Here is a 16,290-nt window from a genome sequence, read left to right on the forward strand (position 1 = left end):
TGGATTTTCGTCACAAAAAAATACACTGAACATAACCTTCACAAAAGTTATTTACAAAAGTTTAAGCTATTGCCATTATAAATTACAATAACTTTTATTTAAGTATTAATTATTTAAAAAAATTAAAAGCCATTGTTATTTGTAATATCAATACATCTAAGTCACGTAAATACAAAACATGTTGCATTACAAATGCTATAGGTGTCACATTTGCAAAAGATAAAAGTATTGGCATTGTAAATAACAAAGCTATTAATTTCACTATTTTCAAAACCAACACATAAATAAAAAATTTGTCATTTACAAGGCCAATAGCTCAAACTTTCCTAATGCGAGACCTATTGCATTGCAAATTTAATGCTGTTCACTTTAATCTTGCTAATGGAACTAAAGTGCCTGGATTCCACCTTTAGACATCTTTAAATTGCTTACCCCGATTGGCACATTTAACTTGCCTATAAACCCCTAGAATATAGTGTAGGGAATACACCCAGGACCTGGAAGTTACATGCCACATGTGGGCTGCAACACCTGTGGTGCCATCTACAGGGCTGGCTTGTACTATGAGTAGCCTAACAGCAGAAGCCTGTCAAAATAATACTTTTTGAGAGGCAGGAAATCCTGTTTTTTAAATATGAATTGGTGAGGCAGGAGTGAATTTTGTTACCCACAAGGTAGGGTGCTTGATATTTAAAAGTGGAACACATGTGAAATTAAAGTTGGCATGTTCCACCAGTAACTAGTCCCCAAACACTATTTTCACTGGCAGGAATGTAGCTGGATCCTAAAAGATTCCAAATACAAATTAATCAGTAACCTTTGACAAGAAGCAGCTAAGATAGTCATCCAAGGACTATTTTTCATATTTATTAAAAGTCCAATTCATTGGTAAAAAGCGCTCCAGGAATAGTTACTATTGGAAACTTACTTTTCCCTTGCCTGAAGCTCCTGGAATCTACTTATCATTAGCCTGCTAGCAGCTGCAGAGAAAGTTGTTGCCTTAATGTGGTATGGAACTGCAACCAGAGCAGAACAATGGCTTTTGCCTGGTGACAGGATGGTTACATTTGATCTCTGTCAGCCCAAGATGGAGAGCTGGAGTGGAGCCAGGAACTTTATTAACTTGAAATGGATAAAGGTGAGGCCTGTATATTCATAGTTTAGTGTAAGGAGTGATCTAAGGAGAAAAAGCATTTGTTCCCACACTAGTCAGGCTGGTTACAACCCCAGTGGGAGGGAAGCTACCCCTATAACTGGTTTGCAGTGGACATAGTGAATGGGACTGTTCATTTCCTTGGCCACGCCTCTGGGTGGACACACGAGCTTCGCATAAGGCACAAAGGTTTCCCCATCTTGGATTTTAGGATTGAGCAGCATCACAGTTGTTATTTGCAGTAGGGCAAACAGGAACAGCTGAAAACGTGGTTATCCTTGTCCCTGGGAACTTTTTCCCCATTGGTTAGGAAGTGTCCAGGAATCATTCCTATCCACAGGCCAGTGGCAACAATAAATGTGGCACCCCAGGGCAACCTCCCTCCTCAGAACACTTTCTAGACCATCTAGAACTGCAAAAGATGAGAGGAAGACTGAGCTGGCTGTCTGTAACTGGAGAGAAGTCCTGAAGGACTGGACCTAATCCTTCTTTAAACTAGAACAAAGAAGTGGTCTCCAAGGGTTAGTTGGCTGAATTCCTGTGTATCCACAGGCACACAACAAGCTGCAAGAGGCCTTTTTCCTGAAGTGACCAGTATCAACGAGACCTGAAGTGACCAGTATCAACGAGACCTGAACTGGACCTTGCTGGTGGCCTCTGCTGAAGTAAGTCCTGCCACCTATGTGCTATGGGAGCCTTAGAAGTAACCCAGAGGAACTGCTCCAAACATCCTTAACCAAGTGGGGAATTAAAACAAGTTTGGACTTCAAAGACCTCGATAGCCATAAGGGGGACTTCACAGCAAAGGTATCTGATTTCAATACACCTTCCTCAGATACATCTTCAGGCTTGCCCTATGGAGGATTTTGAGCTTCATAAAAAATACTAAGTCAGAGGTAAAATATTTGACCAGAACAAATCCGCTTGGGGTATCTGACCAGTGCTTTATTGTTCTCATCCTGAAATCGCACCAATGGCCTGGTCTACCACTTCCATTGACTATCATTTGTACTCAATGCCTTTTCGTGCTATTCTTAGTTAAAACTTTACAATTCAAATCTCCAGTTCTCTTAATGGATTTTTGTTGCTTTGGAATCATTTCGTTTATTAAATTTTACTAGATTTTTCTAATTTGTTGTGATTTGTATTGTTTGGTGTTTTGACTTTATTACTGCATAAATACTTTACACATTGCCTTAAGCTAAGCCTGTTTTCTTTATGCCAGGTCTTGTCATAGCAAAGATTAGGCTCAGGTGAATTTAGTGACTTTGAGGGTCACCCTGACAAGTTAGTGTATTTATTCATTAAGGTGGGAGATTGCCTGCTCCAAATATTAATGTACTTACTTGCAATATGTATCAAGTTGATTGTTCATTTTACAGTACACTTGAAAATCAAGTAGCTATGTGATGATGTCATCCTTTTGCTTCCACAAATTGACGCGTATAATATTTTGGAGTACAAAATCAATAAAAATTAAAAACAAGTAAATGGTAAAGTCATCCTACTAGGCCATCTTCAGTCATCAACTCTGAAACCAATTAGTAATCCCAGAAATTGTATACTGATTATTAAATTCTTGCAACTCACAGTCAATTCCTCTAATTTCTATTCATTCGGCACACTGTAAATCACTTGCATGCCTCACCATTATGGATTTCAGTTTTTAGTATTTACTTTTGCCATTCTGATGTCTTTCCACTGCTATCTAAATATTTTAAAACAGTACTTCCAAAGTACATTTTGGGTGGTGGAGGAAGAGAGGACTGAGCAAAGGGGTCATCTGCCTCCAAAGATCATCATGGAAGGTGTTTTTGGGGCAGTCTACGTGCCCAGGGAGCCACCTGTTGTCACAGTTATTCCTGGTAGTAGGGATGAGGAAGAAGAGGATGAGCTTGAGGGACCCCCAGGCTGCCACATCTGCGAGTGGTCAGGAAAGAATAAGAACTGTTTCAGCGGGATGCTTATATCAAGGTTTATTATCAGGGTCAAGTGTGGAGGGGCTGTTCCACAGGGTCACCTCATTCAGAGGTGTGTAGTTGATGATGGGTGGAACCAGTGATTAGGACATATAATAACCTTTTTTCCCCCAAAGTCATTGTGTCTAACCACGCCTAAAGTTCATTGTGGGGGATGGGGTGGGTTGTGGGATTGATCTACCCGGTTACCTGCCCTTAACACATATTGTGCACGGTATGAGAGCAGTCTGTGCCAGGGGCCTACCAGCCACCTATGTTCTGTGTGAAGATTGAGGCAGCAGACAAGTCCCCTTGCCCCCAGTATTCACTGTACATGGTGGTGTAGAGAAGGGTGTGCTGGTGCAGGGTATAGGGAGCTGCCCTGATGTTTATTGTAGGTGGTGTGGAAGGGGCAGAGGGTGTACCAGGGACTACCTGAACTGGAGCATTGCATTATCAAACGGTATTGCAGCGCTAAATAGACAGATGAACAAATACCAGTATAGACAAGATCAAACAGTGAATAACCATGTTTACAATTTTTTTCTGTAGGCTAAATGATCACGCATGGACCACCTGTGAAGGAGCATTCCACATTTTAGTTGTGACGACCGAAAGAGTGGTCACCTCGGAACTATTCTTAGTGAAAGTAAAAAACAGTAGCCTGAATAGCCCGAGGACAGTGCAGATTCTGGTATTTTTAAAGTGGTGATGTTAGAATGTACACAAATAGGAGTGCAGCATAGTAGCGCAGTTTGTACTTCTTGTGTTAAGGAAATTCTTGGTTGTGCTTTCAGTCACATATAAACTGCTAGTGTTTGACTTTCTTCATAAGTATAACATTCAATTTAGAAAATCAATGACAGCATACATGGACTTACATTCAGGGGTAGGCTTTACGTCTTTCAGTTGGCGCTGAAGTCTTTTCACATTATTATGTATTCTTGAAAGTTGCTGCTCAGTCTTTGCTTCTGTAGAAACAAAATGCACAGCCTTTAACTACAAATAGTTACAGTGTTCCCTACTCATCAGTCTCTCACAAAAATATCAACAACATAATAATAAAGCGTATGAAAATTATATTCAGAGTAAATATGTTTAAGCTTTGAAAAATGTTGGTATTTAAATGTACAGGTGCTAAGCACACAAAGATCAGATGTTTTTTAATGTACTGCATGGTATACATCCATTGTATAATGAATGACTCAACACCAAAACGAATTATATTTACATAAGTGAGTGTCCAAAACGGCATTCAGCATGTACATATCTAAACATCTGCCTGATTCAATGGACACCTTGGCATTCAATGACAGAACTTTTAAAGTGTGATATCATGACTGAAGGCAAGCCACCAACTTAAGTTTGGAATTCTATGTCAGGATCGGAGGCTCCGATTATGCTTTTCTTTCTCCGCTTTAATCAATATATAAAACTCACAGCAGCCAGAAAAGCAATATTAATGTTTTTGTTCCGACAATATAGGAGAAAAAAATCTTTAAACCAAGAAAAACAACCAAAGTCTGAACGCAGACTACAATTCCCATTAGTCCAGAGGAGGCATTATACAATAAGTCCTTCCACAGTGTCCATCAAGTATAGAAAGGTCCTCCATCTTGTTTGTCCCTCCTCTTTCTTCACTGCTTCGCAGACAGTTAAGTCGTTTTTCTTGTTCTTGAATTGTGTATTCTTTATTTAATGGTATTTGTCCCCCCTGGGCACTGGTTCATTACAGAGAGTGCCGGGGGCTTGTATTGCCATGTTCAAGCTGTTTCTGAGCTTGCAGATTCCCTGCAGCCGCGGGAGCGTTTCCGCTCCTTACGCGGCTGCCTCCAATTTTGTGAGGTGCCTTTTGAGCACGCTAGGGGGTCACTCACGTCTCGCTGCTCCCGCGGCACGGTCTACTCAGGTGAGGAGCCGCGCTGCGTGAGCTGCTACATTCAGGAGCCTTGTCCCCCGCTGCCACACCTGAACGCCCTGCAAAGTCTGTATTCCCTATCGCTCAATCCTTTACACCCCGGCGGGGTCCGTAGTGCGGCTCAGCCGCAAAAATCGCCTCAGACAGTTTTTGCACTTTGGTATTGTTTGCGACGTGCTGGGTGGCAGTTAGGACCGGACAGCTTCCCTGAGGGCCGTGCGCGTCTGAGCAGGGTGCAGCCTCGATAGCGGTTTCAAACCGCGTGTAACCTATTTGGAGCCCTCAGGCCTGCCTAAATTGCCTCTTGGTCCCCCAGGCTTCTATTAAAGGGAAAGCTCCCAGCTTTGCAATTACGGAGTTTCTCCTCCTGTCCTACATTGAGCCTGGCAGTAGTAATACACGCTACAGTTCGTCAGCATGAGAGATGTATATGAAGAGGAGGAGGTCCAGGACTACCTCCCCAGCAATGATGATTTTTTTGATGCAGTCGATAACTCCATTTAGCGGTGCGTCAATGAGGTCATAGGACCCATTGAGCAGCGCCTTTCAACCGCATAGTTCAGGAATGCGCCAAGTTAGCGCAAGCCCATTTAGTGCCCCCAGCTCCAGCTCAAAACGCATCCCCCAAGGAGGGTCCCCCTCCCCTCCCCCTAAAAAATGCTGGTCCGAGGATGGCCCTGGGGAGGCGTAGGGGGTGGACAAGGATGCATTTCAGCGTCTGAGGAGCAATTTCCTGGCTCATGGGCCTTCCGACCCCCCGCCCCCACACTCCCTCGCCCCACCTCCGACCCTGGCATCTATTGAGTCTCCAGCGCCAGCTTCGCCATCCCCTGACGGGGACTCCCCAAGGGATACAGATGATTATGAGGGGTCTTCGCGTTCTTGGCGTCCGGCCAGTACTTCCACTGCGTTACCGCAGGATAGTTCGGGCATGCTGGACCCAGATGAGATAATTCATCCTCGGTCGGCGGCTTGGACACCTGGGGACAAAGTGGCTAAGTTTGTGGCTGGCCGGCTCCGCAAGCCCTTAGACAAGGAAGCTAGAGGGTGTTTGAGGGCACAGTGTCCAAGACCCTCTTTAGAGAATAAAGTGGCCTTCACCCCGGAGCTGGATTCCAAGATGGTCACTTTTTTGGCCAAATATATGAAAGATCCCCGAAAGGGTATAGTTCGCTCTTGGCGTTCTTGTCAAAACAAGTTGTTAGATGCGATAAGCCCCATAACGAAAATATTAGACATGCCGGAGGAGGTCAAGGAAACAGGTTCCGTCATATCTCCCGAAGTGTTATCCAATTGGGCCCAACAGGCGGTCATCTATCTGGGCAATGCCAATTGTGCCCTCTTGACGGAACGCCGTCGATCCCTGCTGAATAAGTTAGACTCGAAATTGGGCAACTTGGCCTCTTCGGAAGCAGGGGCGGTGGCGCAGGGGAGCGTCTTTGGAGACCCCTTTGTTAAGGAACTGGGTACATTTGTTGCAATGTTCACCTCGTTGGACAAGGCCCAGACAAGTATAAAGAGGGTATTTCAGCCCCGTTTTTCTCAAGGGGCCGGTTTTGGCATGGGCCTCTCGACCTGCCGTGGTGGCCAGCAGAATTCCAACAGGGGACAAGGCTCCGGGCGGGGGCAGTATAACTCCATCGCCATTTACAAAGATTTTTACCCCACCAGAGGACAGTGGTTCCGAGGACGTGGAGGTTTCAAACCTAATGCCGGTGGCAGTGGTCCCAATGGTAAGTGTTTTGCCTGCGGTGCAGCTCCGTATCGGGGGTCGGCTAGCAGCCTTCCAGAGTGCTTGGGCAGCTAAAACAATAGACGCTTGGGTTTTGCATACCATTCGAGGGTTCCATATCGAATTTTACGATGTCCCTCGCCAACAAAGATTCCCTCATCCAATTATTTTTTCCGTTGCCGGTGCACAGCTGGCCGACGACGAGGTATCCGCGCTGTTCCGCAAAGGAGCAATTTGTCGCTCAGCTCTGCATCCCAACAGTTTACTCAGCAACATCTTTTTAGCAGACAAAGCCGATGGGGGGCGGAATCCGGTAATCAACCTCAAGGAATTCAACGGATGGTTGGTGTACCGGCATTTCAAGATGGAGGGAATTCACCTCCTCTGGGATGTTTTTCTGCCTGCGGATTGGATGATCTGCCTGGACCTCAAGGATACTTACTTGGTTTTTCCAATCCACCCGCCACATCGGCGGTTCCTACAATTTTGTTGGCTGGGTCAGATTTACAAGTTCAGCGCCCTTCCGTTCTGACTTTCTTTGGCACCCTGGTGCCTCACAAAGTTCCTCCATCCTGCGGTGGTGTTCCTTCGGAGCCAGGGCATCCGTATAATTGTTTACCTGGACGACATCCTACTCATGGCGCAGTGTCCCAGGAAGTTGGCCAATCAGTTACATCAGACGGTGTCTCTCTTACAGGGGTTGGGCTTCATCATCAATGAGGACAAGTCAGTTCTCACCCCGGCTCAAAGTCTAGTCTTCCTCGGATTTGTCATAGATTCAGTTCGGTCTTCATTAAGCCTACCGTCTCGGAAGATGGCCAAAATTCGACACGAGTCGAGACAGACCATCTCTAAACCACAGACTTCTCTCCGTCAGATTGTCCAGGTGGTGGGCCTTCTTTCCTCGTCCATCCAGGCAATCTTTCCAGGACCCCTCCACTATCGAGCCCTTCAGAGCTTAAAGGCACACCATTTCAGGAGAGGCCTGTCATACGATCAGATGGTTCCTCTCTCGTCGGAGGTAAAGGAGGAAATGTCATGGTGGCTCACTTACATTGAAGCCAGGAACGGCCGAGCCATCTTCGGATCAGTTCCAGACCTAGTCATAGAGTCTGACGCCGGCAGTTCGGGGTGGGGCGCCCGCTGCGGGGATTTCTGCACCAGCAGCGCCTGGTCATTAGACGAACAGGCATTACGCATCAATTGTTTGGAACTCCTAGCGGGGTCCTTCACCGTTCGTTGCTGGACCAGGGACAGAATGCAATCATGTGTCCTGTTAAAGATGGACAATGTCTCCGCGGTCCGCTATGTCAACCACCTAGGAGGCCCTCGTTCCCGAGCTCTGGCGAATTTGGCAAAAGAGTTCTGGGAGTATTGCCTGGCTCACCACATATCCGAGACAGCGGAGTATCTAATGGCTCAGGCCAATCAAGTCGCAGATTGGCACTCCAGGCATCTCAGGGACTCTAGTCAGTGGAAACTGGACATTCACATTTTCAAGTGGTTGGTCGACCTATGGGGACCTTTTTCAGTGGATCTTTTCGCTTCCCGCCTAGATCACCAGCTCTCCCATTTTTTCAGCTGGAGGCCGGACCAACTTGCGGAAACCACAGATGCACTCCTTCAGGACTGGAGTCTGGAGAAGGGTTATGCTTTTCCCCCATTCTCCATGATAGTGCAAGTGGCGGCCCAGATCCGCCGCCAGCGAGCAGAGGTGGTGATGGTGACACGGTATTGGAGGTACCAAGTTTGGTTTCCAGTTCTTCTGGAACTTTCTTGGGATTCTCCACTCCTACTCCCCGGTTTCCTCCCCTTCTTCTGAATCCGGACGAGGAGCAACATCACCTAGTCCTCCAGGGCTCTCTCCGTCTCGTGGTGTGGCGACTCTCAGGCAACGTAGGTCGCTCCCAGGCCTTTCGAGATCAGCTGAGATCCTCTTATCCAAAGCCTGGGCTGACAGTACCTCAAAATGCTATCGCTCTGCCTGGTTTAAGTGGATGTGTTGGTGTATTCAACGGGATTTGGATCCCATGGTCGCAAGCGTCGTTCCAATTTTAAATTATCTGACAGAATTGGCGACGAGCTGCCTGGCGTACGGTTCTATTAAGGCGGTGCATTCCGCAATTTCGGCAGCTCATTGCCCGGTGGACAGTGCCCCGATTGGGGAACATCCCTTCGTCTGTAGACTTCTGCGGGGTATACGCCTTTCCTTGTCCCCAGAACCGCATTATTCCGTCCTATGGGACATCAATTTAGTTTTGAATCTCTTCCTTTTTGGCAACCCAATAAATATCTTTTTTTTATAGAAATCTCAGCTAAGTTGGCTATGCTCTTGTGCCTGGTGTCCTGTCATAGAGTTTCAGATGTTCGCTCATTGGACATTTCAGCAAGGGTTTTCTCTCCGGACAGCGTGACGTTTACGGTGGGCCGCAGTACTAAAACATTGTCATTGACAATTTCCTACCCATCCTTTTCGGATGTCCCCAAATTGTGTGTTGTGAATTGCCTCAAGGCATAAAAAGATAGGACTCTAGAATTCCACCCTCCGGGCGAACGCCAACTTCTTATTGCCTTACAGAAGCTGCCAAAGCAGTCTCCTCACCCACTATAACCAGGTGGGTGCGGTGGGTCATGCAGGAGGCGGGCTTTGACATGAAGCAGTTCGGAGCTCACTCAACCAAAGGTGAGATGGCTTCTATAGCTTTTTCTTTGGGGGCCCGTTTGGAGGACACTAATGCGCGCAGCGGATTGGTCCTCGGATTCCACCTTTATGCGGTTCTATTTCAAACCGGTTGTGAACATCGCCCAGTTAGAAGTGAGTAAGCATTGAACTAGCATAATCGGAGCCTCCGGTCCTGACATAGAATCGAAATTTGTCTAGCATCGTAACGGTAAATTTCAATCCTATGAAGGACACGGAGGCGAGGATTATCCGTCCCAGAGCATGATGTAGTGCGAACCCACCCGTATATGTGTAAGTAACACGTTTTTAGGTTTCGAACTGGCGAGGGGCACGCAGTGCCCCTCCCAGATCGAAAACTATTGTCTACAGTAGGGATGTCGGCACCGCCTCTGCCTCTCATTGGCTAGCTCCATAAATGGAGGCTAGCCATTGGGAGACAGAGGCTGTCAATCGCGCTCTCTCTTGAAAACGCGATTCGGGGGCGTTTCTGGTGCTTTTTTTAAGCCCCGCCCCTTTGTCCCGGGCCGCGCTGCGATTGGCTGCCGGCCCGGGACACCCCCGTGACGTCATTCCCGGGCCGTGCTGTGATTGGCTGCCGGCCCGGGACACCCCCGTGACGTCAGCCAATCACAGCACGGCCCGGGACCTGACTTGTTTTATTATCTCGCCCCCTCACCAAAGCAGGACCACCTTACACTTATGACACATCTCTAGTGTGTTAGGAACCAGGTTTAGCGCCATGCCTCCAGAGGACTACAAACTGGTAGAACATTAATGCATGGCCAGGGATTGTAAAATCCACTGATGCGAGTACTTTTGAGATGGCCCCTGAGGCTCGTAATAGGCCATCTCCTACGTAAGCCATTGCTTGGCTTACTGTTCTTGACACGTGACCACGCCCCCCTTGTTTCATTTTGGTTCCTGGTTGCTGCGCGTTTGGTGTATTGTCCAGCTCTCCGTCCCGTCTTTAATTATGGGTTTATCCAGCCTTGGCCCCGGACTCCTGCGGACCTCCTTGGCCCCCTTTCAAGAGAGGTACATTCCTGTTGGCGTGCACGTCGCTGTTCCGCTCCGCCCGCTTCCAAGCCGGTCAGCGCACCACACCTTTAATTTTGGCATCTCCCTTTCGCCTTTATTCGAGTTGCTGCTCCGCTCCTGTGAACTTGGAGCCGGCCAGCACGCGACCCCCTCACCCCCCTCATATTTCTTTGCTCGTGAGTTCGGCCTGCACGCGCATTGCTGCTACGCTCCTAATTCCTGAGCCGGTCAGCACGCCGTGTCATAGGTGTCACTCCTCAGAGTTCCCATAATTTCTTTTTATCGTATGTTTTGCTGCTCCGCTCACGTACTCAAGCTGAGCCGGCCAGCACACTACGTTTTGGAGAATTGTTTCCTGTACACACTCACGTTGTTGCTCCGCTCTGCCCGCTACTTTGAGCCAGTCAGCACATGATTTTTCAAAGGCACTTTTTGTGTAGTTTCCCAGTCATATTATACCATTCCCTTCGGCCCTATAACTCATCTATAGAACCTTGAACCTTCCCCTCTCAGTTGTTTTATACACCACCCAATATCCTCCTACAAACCTGGCAGAGTGATGGATGAGAGTATCCCCTTAGTGTAGTACATGCAAAACAGAAACATCCTAGATACATCAACTACTGGCTCCTGTTTCTTTCACGATGTTCAGGGATTTTCCTCTCTCCCTTGGCCTTGTTTTTTTAGCCGTCTCTCTCCCGCCCGCCCACTGTCCGTGCCTCCTCCCTCCCGCCCGCCCGCCCACTGTCCGTGTTCGATGCCTTCATAAATAAAAGAAATAAATAAAATCCCCCTCCCTCCCTCCCGTTGTCCTGCCTTCTCTCTCCCGCCCGCCCACTGTCCGTGCCTCCTCCCTCCCGCCCGCCCACTGTCCGTTTCCGATGCCTTCATAAATAAAATAAATAAATAAAATCCCCCTCCCTCCCGTTGTCCTGCCTTCTCCCTCCCGCCCGCTGTCCGTGCCACCCCCCGCCCGCCCACTGTCCGTGCCACCTCCCGCCCTCCCACCCACTGTCTGTGATGCTGTGAGGAGAGGGGAAGGTGTGTGGGAGGGGCAGGCGCGAGACGGCGCATGCCGTGCCTGGAGAGAGGAGCGTGGTGCGCGAGACCGGGGGACATGCAGTTCTCCATCCCAGAGACCGAGACCCGCAGCGGGGAGGGCGGGTCCTCCTACATGGTGAGTGATTGGGTCCCTGAGGGCGCCCGTGCCTCTCACCCCTCTGCTTTACTCTGTGCCCTTCTCACCCCACCTATCTCTGGCTGTCCCGCTGTCTGTCTGCGGGTGTTGTCACCCTCTCCTCCTGTGTCCAGCTGGCGGTGCTCCTTTTGATTTTGATTATCCTGCATCTCTCGTGCCTGTCACCCCTCTTCTTACCCCGCCCCCATCATGCCGGTACATGAGCATCCTCCTGTCTGTACCCCCACCCCCCCTCTGCAGGGCCAGTCTCCCCTTCTGCCTACAATAGACTAGAGTCGACTCTGCACTGGCGTGGCTTCCGTTCTGTTGTGCCCGAACACCATGCAGCAGCCGGTGCCCACGTGAGGGCCACAGTGCCCGGGAGGCTCTCAGCACATCCCTTGGCGCCTACCTACCGACTGCCCCCAGTGCGGAGGCGGAGTCATCCCCCACCTGCCCCCCAAGTCTGCCCCGTTCGTCAGAGCATCAGATGCATTTTTAATATTATTTACATAGCGCTACCCGTACCCCCTTGTGGCCTGAAGCGCTTCCTCACTTCTTAAGTGGCTACTCCGTGTATGTCTAGCGCTTCCTGGCCCTGTCCTGGTCACGGAAGCGCTACCGTTTACAAAATATGAACCAAACAATGCAATCCACTAAATATACGAATATACACCATAATGCACCTTGACACCGCGATCTTCGCCGTGCTCACCTGGCTCCGGCCTCCATCCGGAAGGCCTGTCCTGCAGCGCTCCGTAGGCCCCCTGCCGGGCCTCCCCCACTCCTTCTGAGCCCCTCCCCCCCCCCCCGTCACTCACCTCTTGGTGGGAGCTGATTTAGAGGCTGTTCCAGTTTATTTACTGCCTTTCACTGAGTGAAACGCAACCTTTGACCCCGCGCACTCGCCAGGATCAGCAGGGGAGGGAAGGAAGGAACAGGGGGCTATAATTACAAGGAAATGGCGCAGCGGGGTGTTGCGGCCAATTTAGCTGTGCCATGCCGCGTCATTTAAAACAAGCGCTGGCGTTGCCAATAGGTTTCGCATTTGGAAAGTTGGAGCTATTGGTTTTGTAAATGACATTTTATATCGTTATTGGCATTGTCAATAACAATATATAAATATAAAATGTCATTTACAAAACCAATAGCTCCAACTTTCCAAAGGCGAAACCTATTGGCAACGCCAGTGCTTGTTCAATCTTCTTGCTGTTTCTATCATTGGTCAGACATAGTGCTCATAGTTGTTTTACAATCGGATGCTTTGAGTTTGGTTTTAGAAGATGTATTCTTGGGAAACCTTACGTTGTCTCTATTTGTTTTAGGGAACAACGGTACCATACAGGATCAATAGACAAGTGGCGTGACTCGTGTGGAGAAAGAAGAGGGACAAACCAGATGGAGGACCTATCTATACTTGATGAAAACTGTGGAAGGACTTATGGGAATTGTAGTCTGCATTCAGACTTTGGTTGTTTTTCTTGGTTTAAAGATTTTTTTCTCCTATATTGTCGGAACAAAAGCATTAATATTGCTTTTCTGGCTGCTGCAAATGTTATATATTGATTAAAGCGGAGAAAAAAAAGCATAATCCTCACCTCCGTGTCCTTAATAGATTTGAAACTTACCGTTACGATGCTAGGCAAATTCCAATTCACCTTAACATTTACTTTTTTAAGAATCACTGGTTTTATTATGTAACTTTAACAACACTTCTGTGTGTTTATTTGTGACAAATGTTTTTACTTATTAATAGAGAAGTTTGAGTTGTGTAGCAGGAGAGGATCAGAGCCATTTTGTGGGCCCCCATTTCCCAAAAATTCACTATTAGAAATGAAACATAGCTATTATCTTCAAAAGGACATTCCTTTTCTGCTCGCTTAAGAAAAGAGACAATAAGCGCAGTTTACAATCTGATTATGATTGTATTCAAAGACTGTTCAGGTCGCATGGTAGACACATCTGGTGTTGTAAGATCTGGAAACAAAGCGAATTGTTTATCTTCCACAAAGGTCTAAAAGAATGAAGTCAGGACACCCCTGGAGTGCCTGGACCTGCTGTGAGAGAGCTGCCAAAAGGTAAGTTTCTGGTTACCATTTCAATCATGTGGTGAATTTGAGTGAGTGGTTGCAGGTGGGACCCACATACACTAATATTTGGGGAACTGTACAAATTTTCTTCAACAAACTTTGAACCAGAGCAAGAGAGAGAGAGAGAGAGAGAAAAACATGAAAGAGGAAGAAAAAACAGTGCCAACGGGAGAAAGCAGGAATGAAAAAGAATTTGCAAAAGTGAGATAAAGAGTCGGGGAGTGTATGGTGGTGTATGAAAGAGTAAGGAGGTGGAATCGTGACTAGACTGTTTAGGTATTTGGTACCCCAGCCGTCGATGGCAGCATAGCCATAGGTTTCGGAATGAAACTTTGGGGGCTGCACTTATTCTTTAAGAAATTAAGCACTGGGTAGGGAACAAGAGTTCTGCCTCCAGTGCGCATTTAAGTTCCAGGATATCGGTCTAGCTTTATTGATTCAGTGTGACATGACCCTCCAGGATAGCGGATTATCGTATTCAGCAATCACAGAGGCAAACATAAAACAGAAGTCATAACAAGAGGGTTGCTTACTTTTTGGACCTCAGTTTTCTACCCATAAAACACAATTTTACAAAAGGAGAACCTTTCTTAATCAGTTTATTTGATTAGCACATGAAGAATGACACAGTAAAAGTGCTCTAATGGCCACAAAAGATCAAATGGGAATATCTTCCATTTTAACAAGTGTCATATGATGAACATTCCTTTGAATAGCACAGAAGGTAACAATCACTGAGGACAATTAATGGATATTAAAGAAGCACCATTAGAAATCTCCCCCAAGTACATGGAAAAAGAGGGAAACTCGGAGGAGGCTGTCGATCCTGATGGCTGAAGCAGAGTAATATGTGCAGTACAAGGCAGCAATGGTACATACCCCAAGTAAGGTTTAGTGGAATCCGGTCCAAGTATGTACAGCTATTTCAACTTGAATCAAATACATCCTACTCCTCCCACACTAAAAGTATAGAAGTAAATCCGAAAATTGCTACTGATAAACCAGCAGTGAACAACAAAGAAACAAAGACCGAGATGCCATATAAATGGGCAATAAAGAAATGGAATGGTGAGCTGCTGAAATGAAGTGTATTCCTCTCTGGGGATCCTGGCAGGGACCTTCCCTCTGTTATCATTTTGAACACTGAGGGCCTGATTATGACATTGGCTGTCTGGGAGCGGGCCGCCACCCCACTCCCAGACGACCACAGTTGACCACCACCACCCACCTGATTACACGTTTCCTCGCTGTCTGGCAGGCGCACAGCGTGGCAGTCCCACTGCAGTGCCAACTGAAAAGGCACCACAATGGGAGCACCTAAAGGCCATTTCAGTATGGCATAAACTGTGCAGTCCACGCCGTGCAGGAAAGGGGTGCATGCAGACAGGGGAGCACAACATGTGCCCCCATGCATGCATTACCGTCCACAGGGGGCCTTGTAGCCCCACCTCTTTTTCCCCTCCACCTGCCTTTTCATGGGGGGGCCCACCGCCATGAAAAGGCTGGGGGTGAGGAAACTCGTAATGTGCTTGGTGGTACCACAGCGGCACCGCCATGCATATTGCTTCACCAGACAACTACAAGACTTCCAGGGACCACCACTGCACCTCCACCATGGGTTCTTCGGCCCGATGGACCCCCAAACTTGTAATCAGTCCCTTAGTCCTATTTGCAGAAAATAATATTTTTTTGTGATAAACCAATTTTATTGTTTTCTTGGTAACCAAGATAGCACGCATGCACCATTCCCACACCCCTCAAACACGCCCCTGTCAGTCACCAGAATTCAGACCGTAATAGGACGACCATTAACCCCAAATTTTGACATGCTTCTGTGGGCAGCCCCGGGCAAGGTATATTGACTTTTCCATCTAGGCCCACCAGTCCACTTCCATTGGCCAGTCAGTTAGAAGGGGGGTGGAGGTGTGTGGGGTGGTGAGAGGATCTCCACCTACGAGCAATGTAGTTCTTGGCCACCATTGTGGCTACTCCCACCATTATCTGCTCACCATGGGTGCCATCCAGATCCAAAATGCCAAGCAATACCATCTTCGGAGATAAAACCACTGTCATGCTCTAAATCCAGAACAGCGTCCTACCTTCCAGAATCCAAGTATTTGGGGGCAGGTCCATACTATATGGTAAATGTACGCACCTTTTTAGGGACACAGGAAACAAGTTGGTTCAGACAGCATCACTGCCTTCCATGAACGTTGTGCTGTAAAATATGTAGTGAGAAGAAGCTGGAGTTGGATCCATCGTATCTTGGAGGACATAGCTAACTCGCCGGGGGCCATCTGGGCGTTTCGCCCATCTTTATCCTCCAGCGAACCCAGCAGCCCCTCCCACAGCCGTGGGAGAGATTCCAGTTGTAGGAAAGTACAATCTGTTTTAATGGTTACACCCATCTGTTGCCTGGAGTCAGTGTGTTTTTTACTGTATTCTGCTGGGATCCTGCTAATCAGAACCCCAGCAACTGTGCTCTCTCTCCTAAATTGGCTTGGGTATGTACTTTGGTACATTCACAATTGGGTACTGGTG

At 47.6% G+C, this 16,290-nt stretch overlaps 1 protein-coding gene across 3 annotated transcripts in view; it reads right to left on the reverse strand.

Moving 5' to 3' along the window:
* Window positions 1–16,290, reverse strand: part of CCDC112 (coiled-coil domain containing 112) — a 184,218-nt gene that overhangs the window by 93,754 nt on the left and 74,174 nt on the right. For all 3 annotated transcript variants that reach the window (XM_078675520.1, XM_078675521.1, XM_078675519.1), the window contains one exon: window positions 3,993–4,082. In XM_078675520.1, the coding sequence (XP_078531646.1) occupies window positions 3,993–4,082 (90 nt within the window). The remainder of the gene's footprint in view (window positions 1–3,992; window positions 4,083–16,290) is intronic.

Source organism: Lissotriton helveticus, chromosome 2_1 (assembly GCF_964261635.1).
Source record: "Lissotriton helveticus chromosome 2_1, aLisHel1.1, whole genome shotgun sequence".
Lineage (NCBI taxonomy): Eukaryota > Metazoa > Chordata > Amphibia > Caudata > Salamandridae > Lissotriton > Lissotriton helveticus.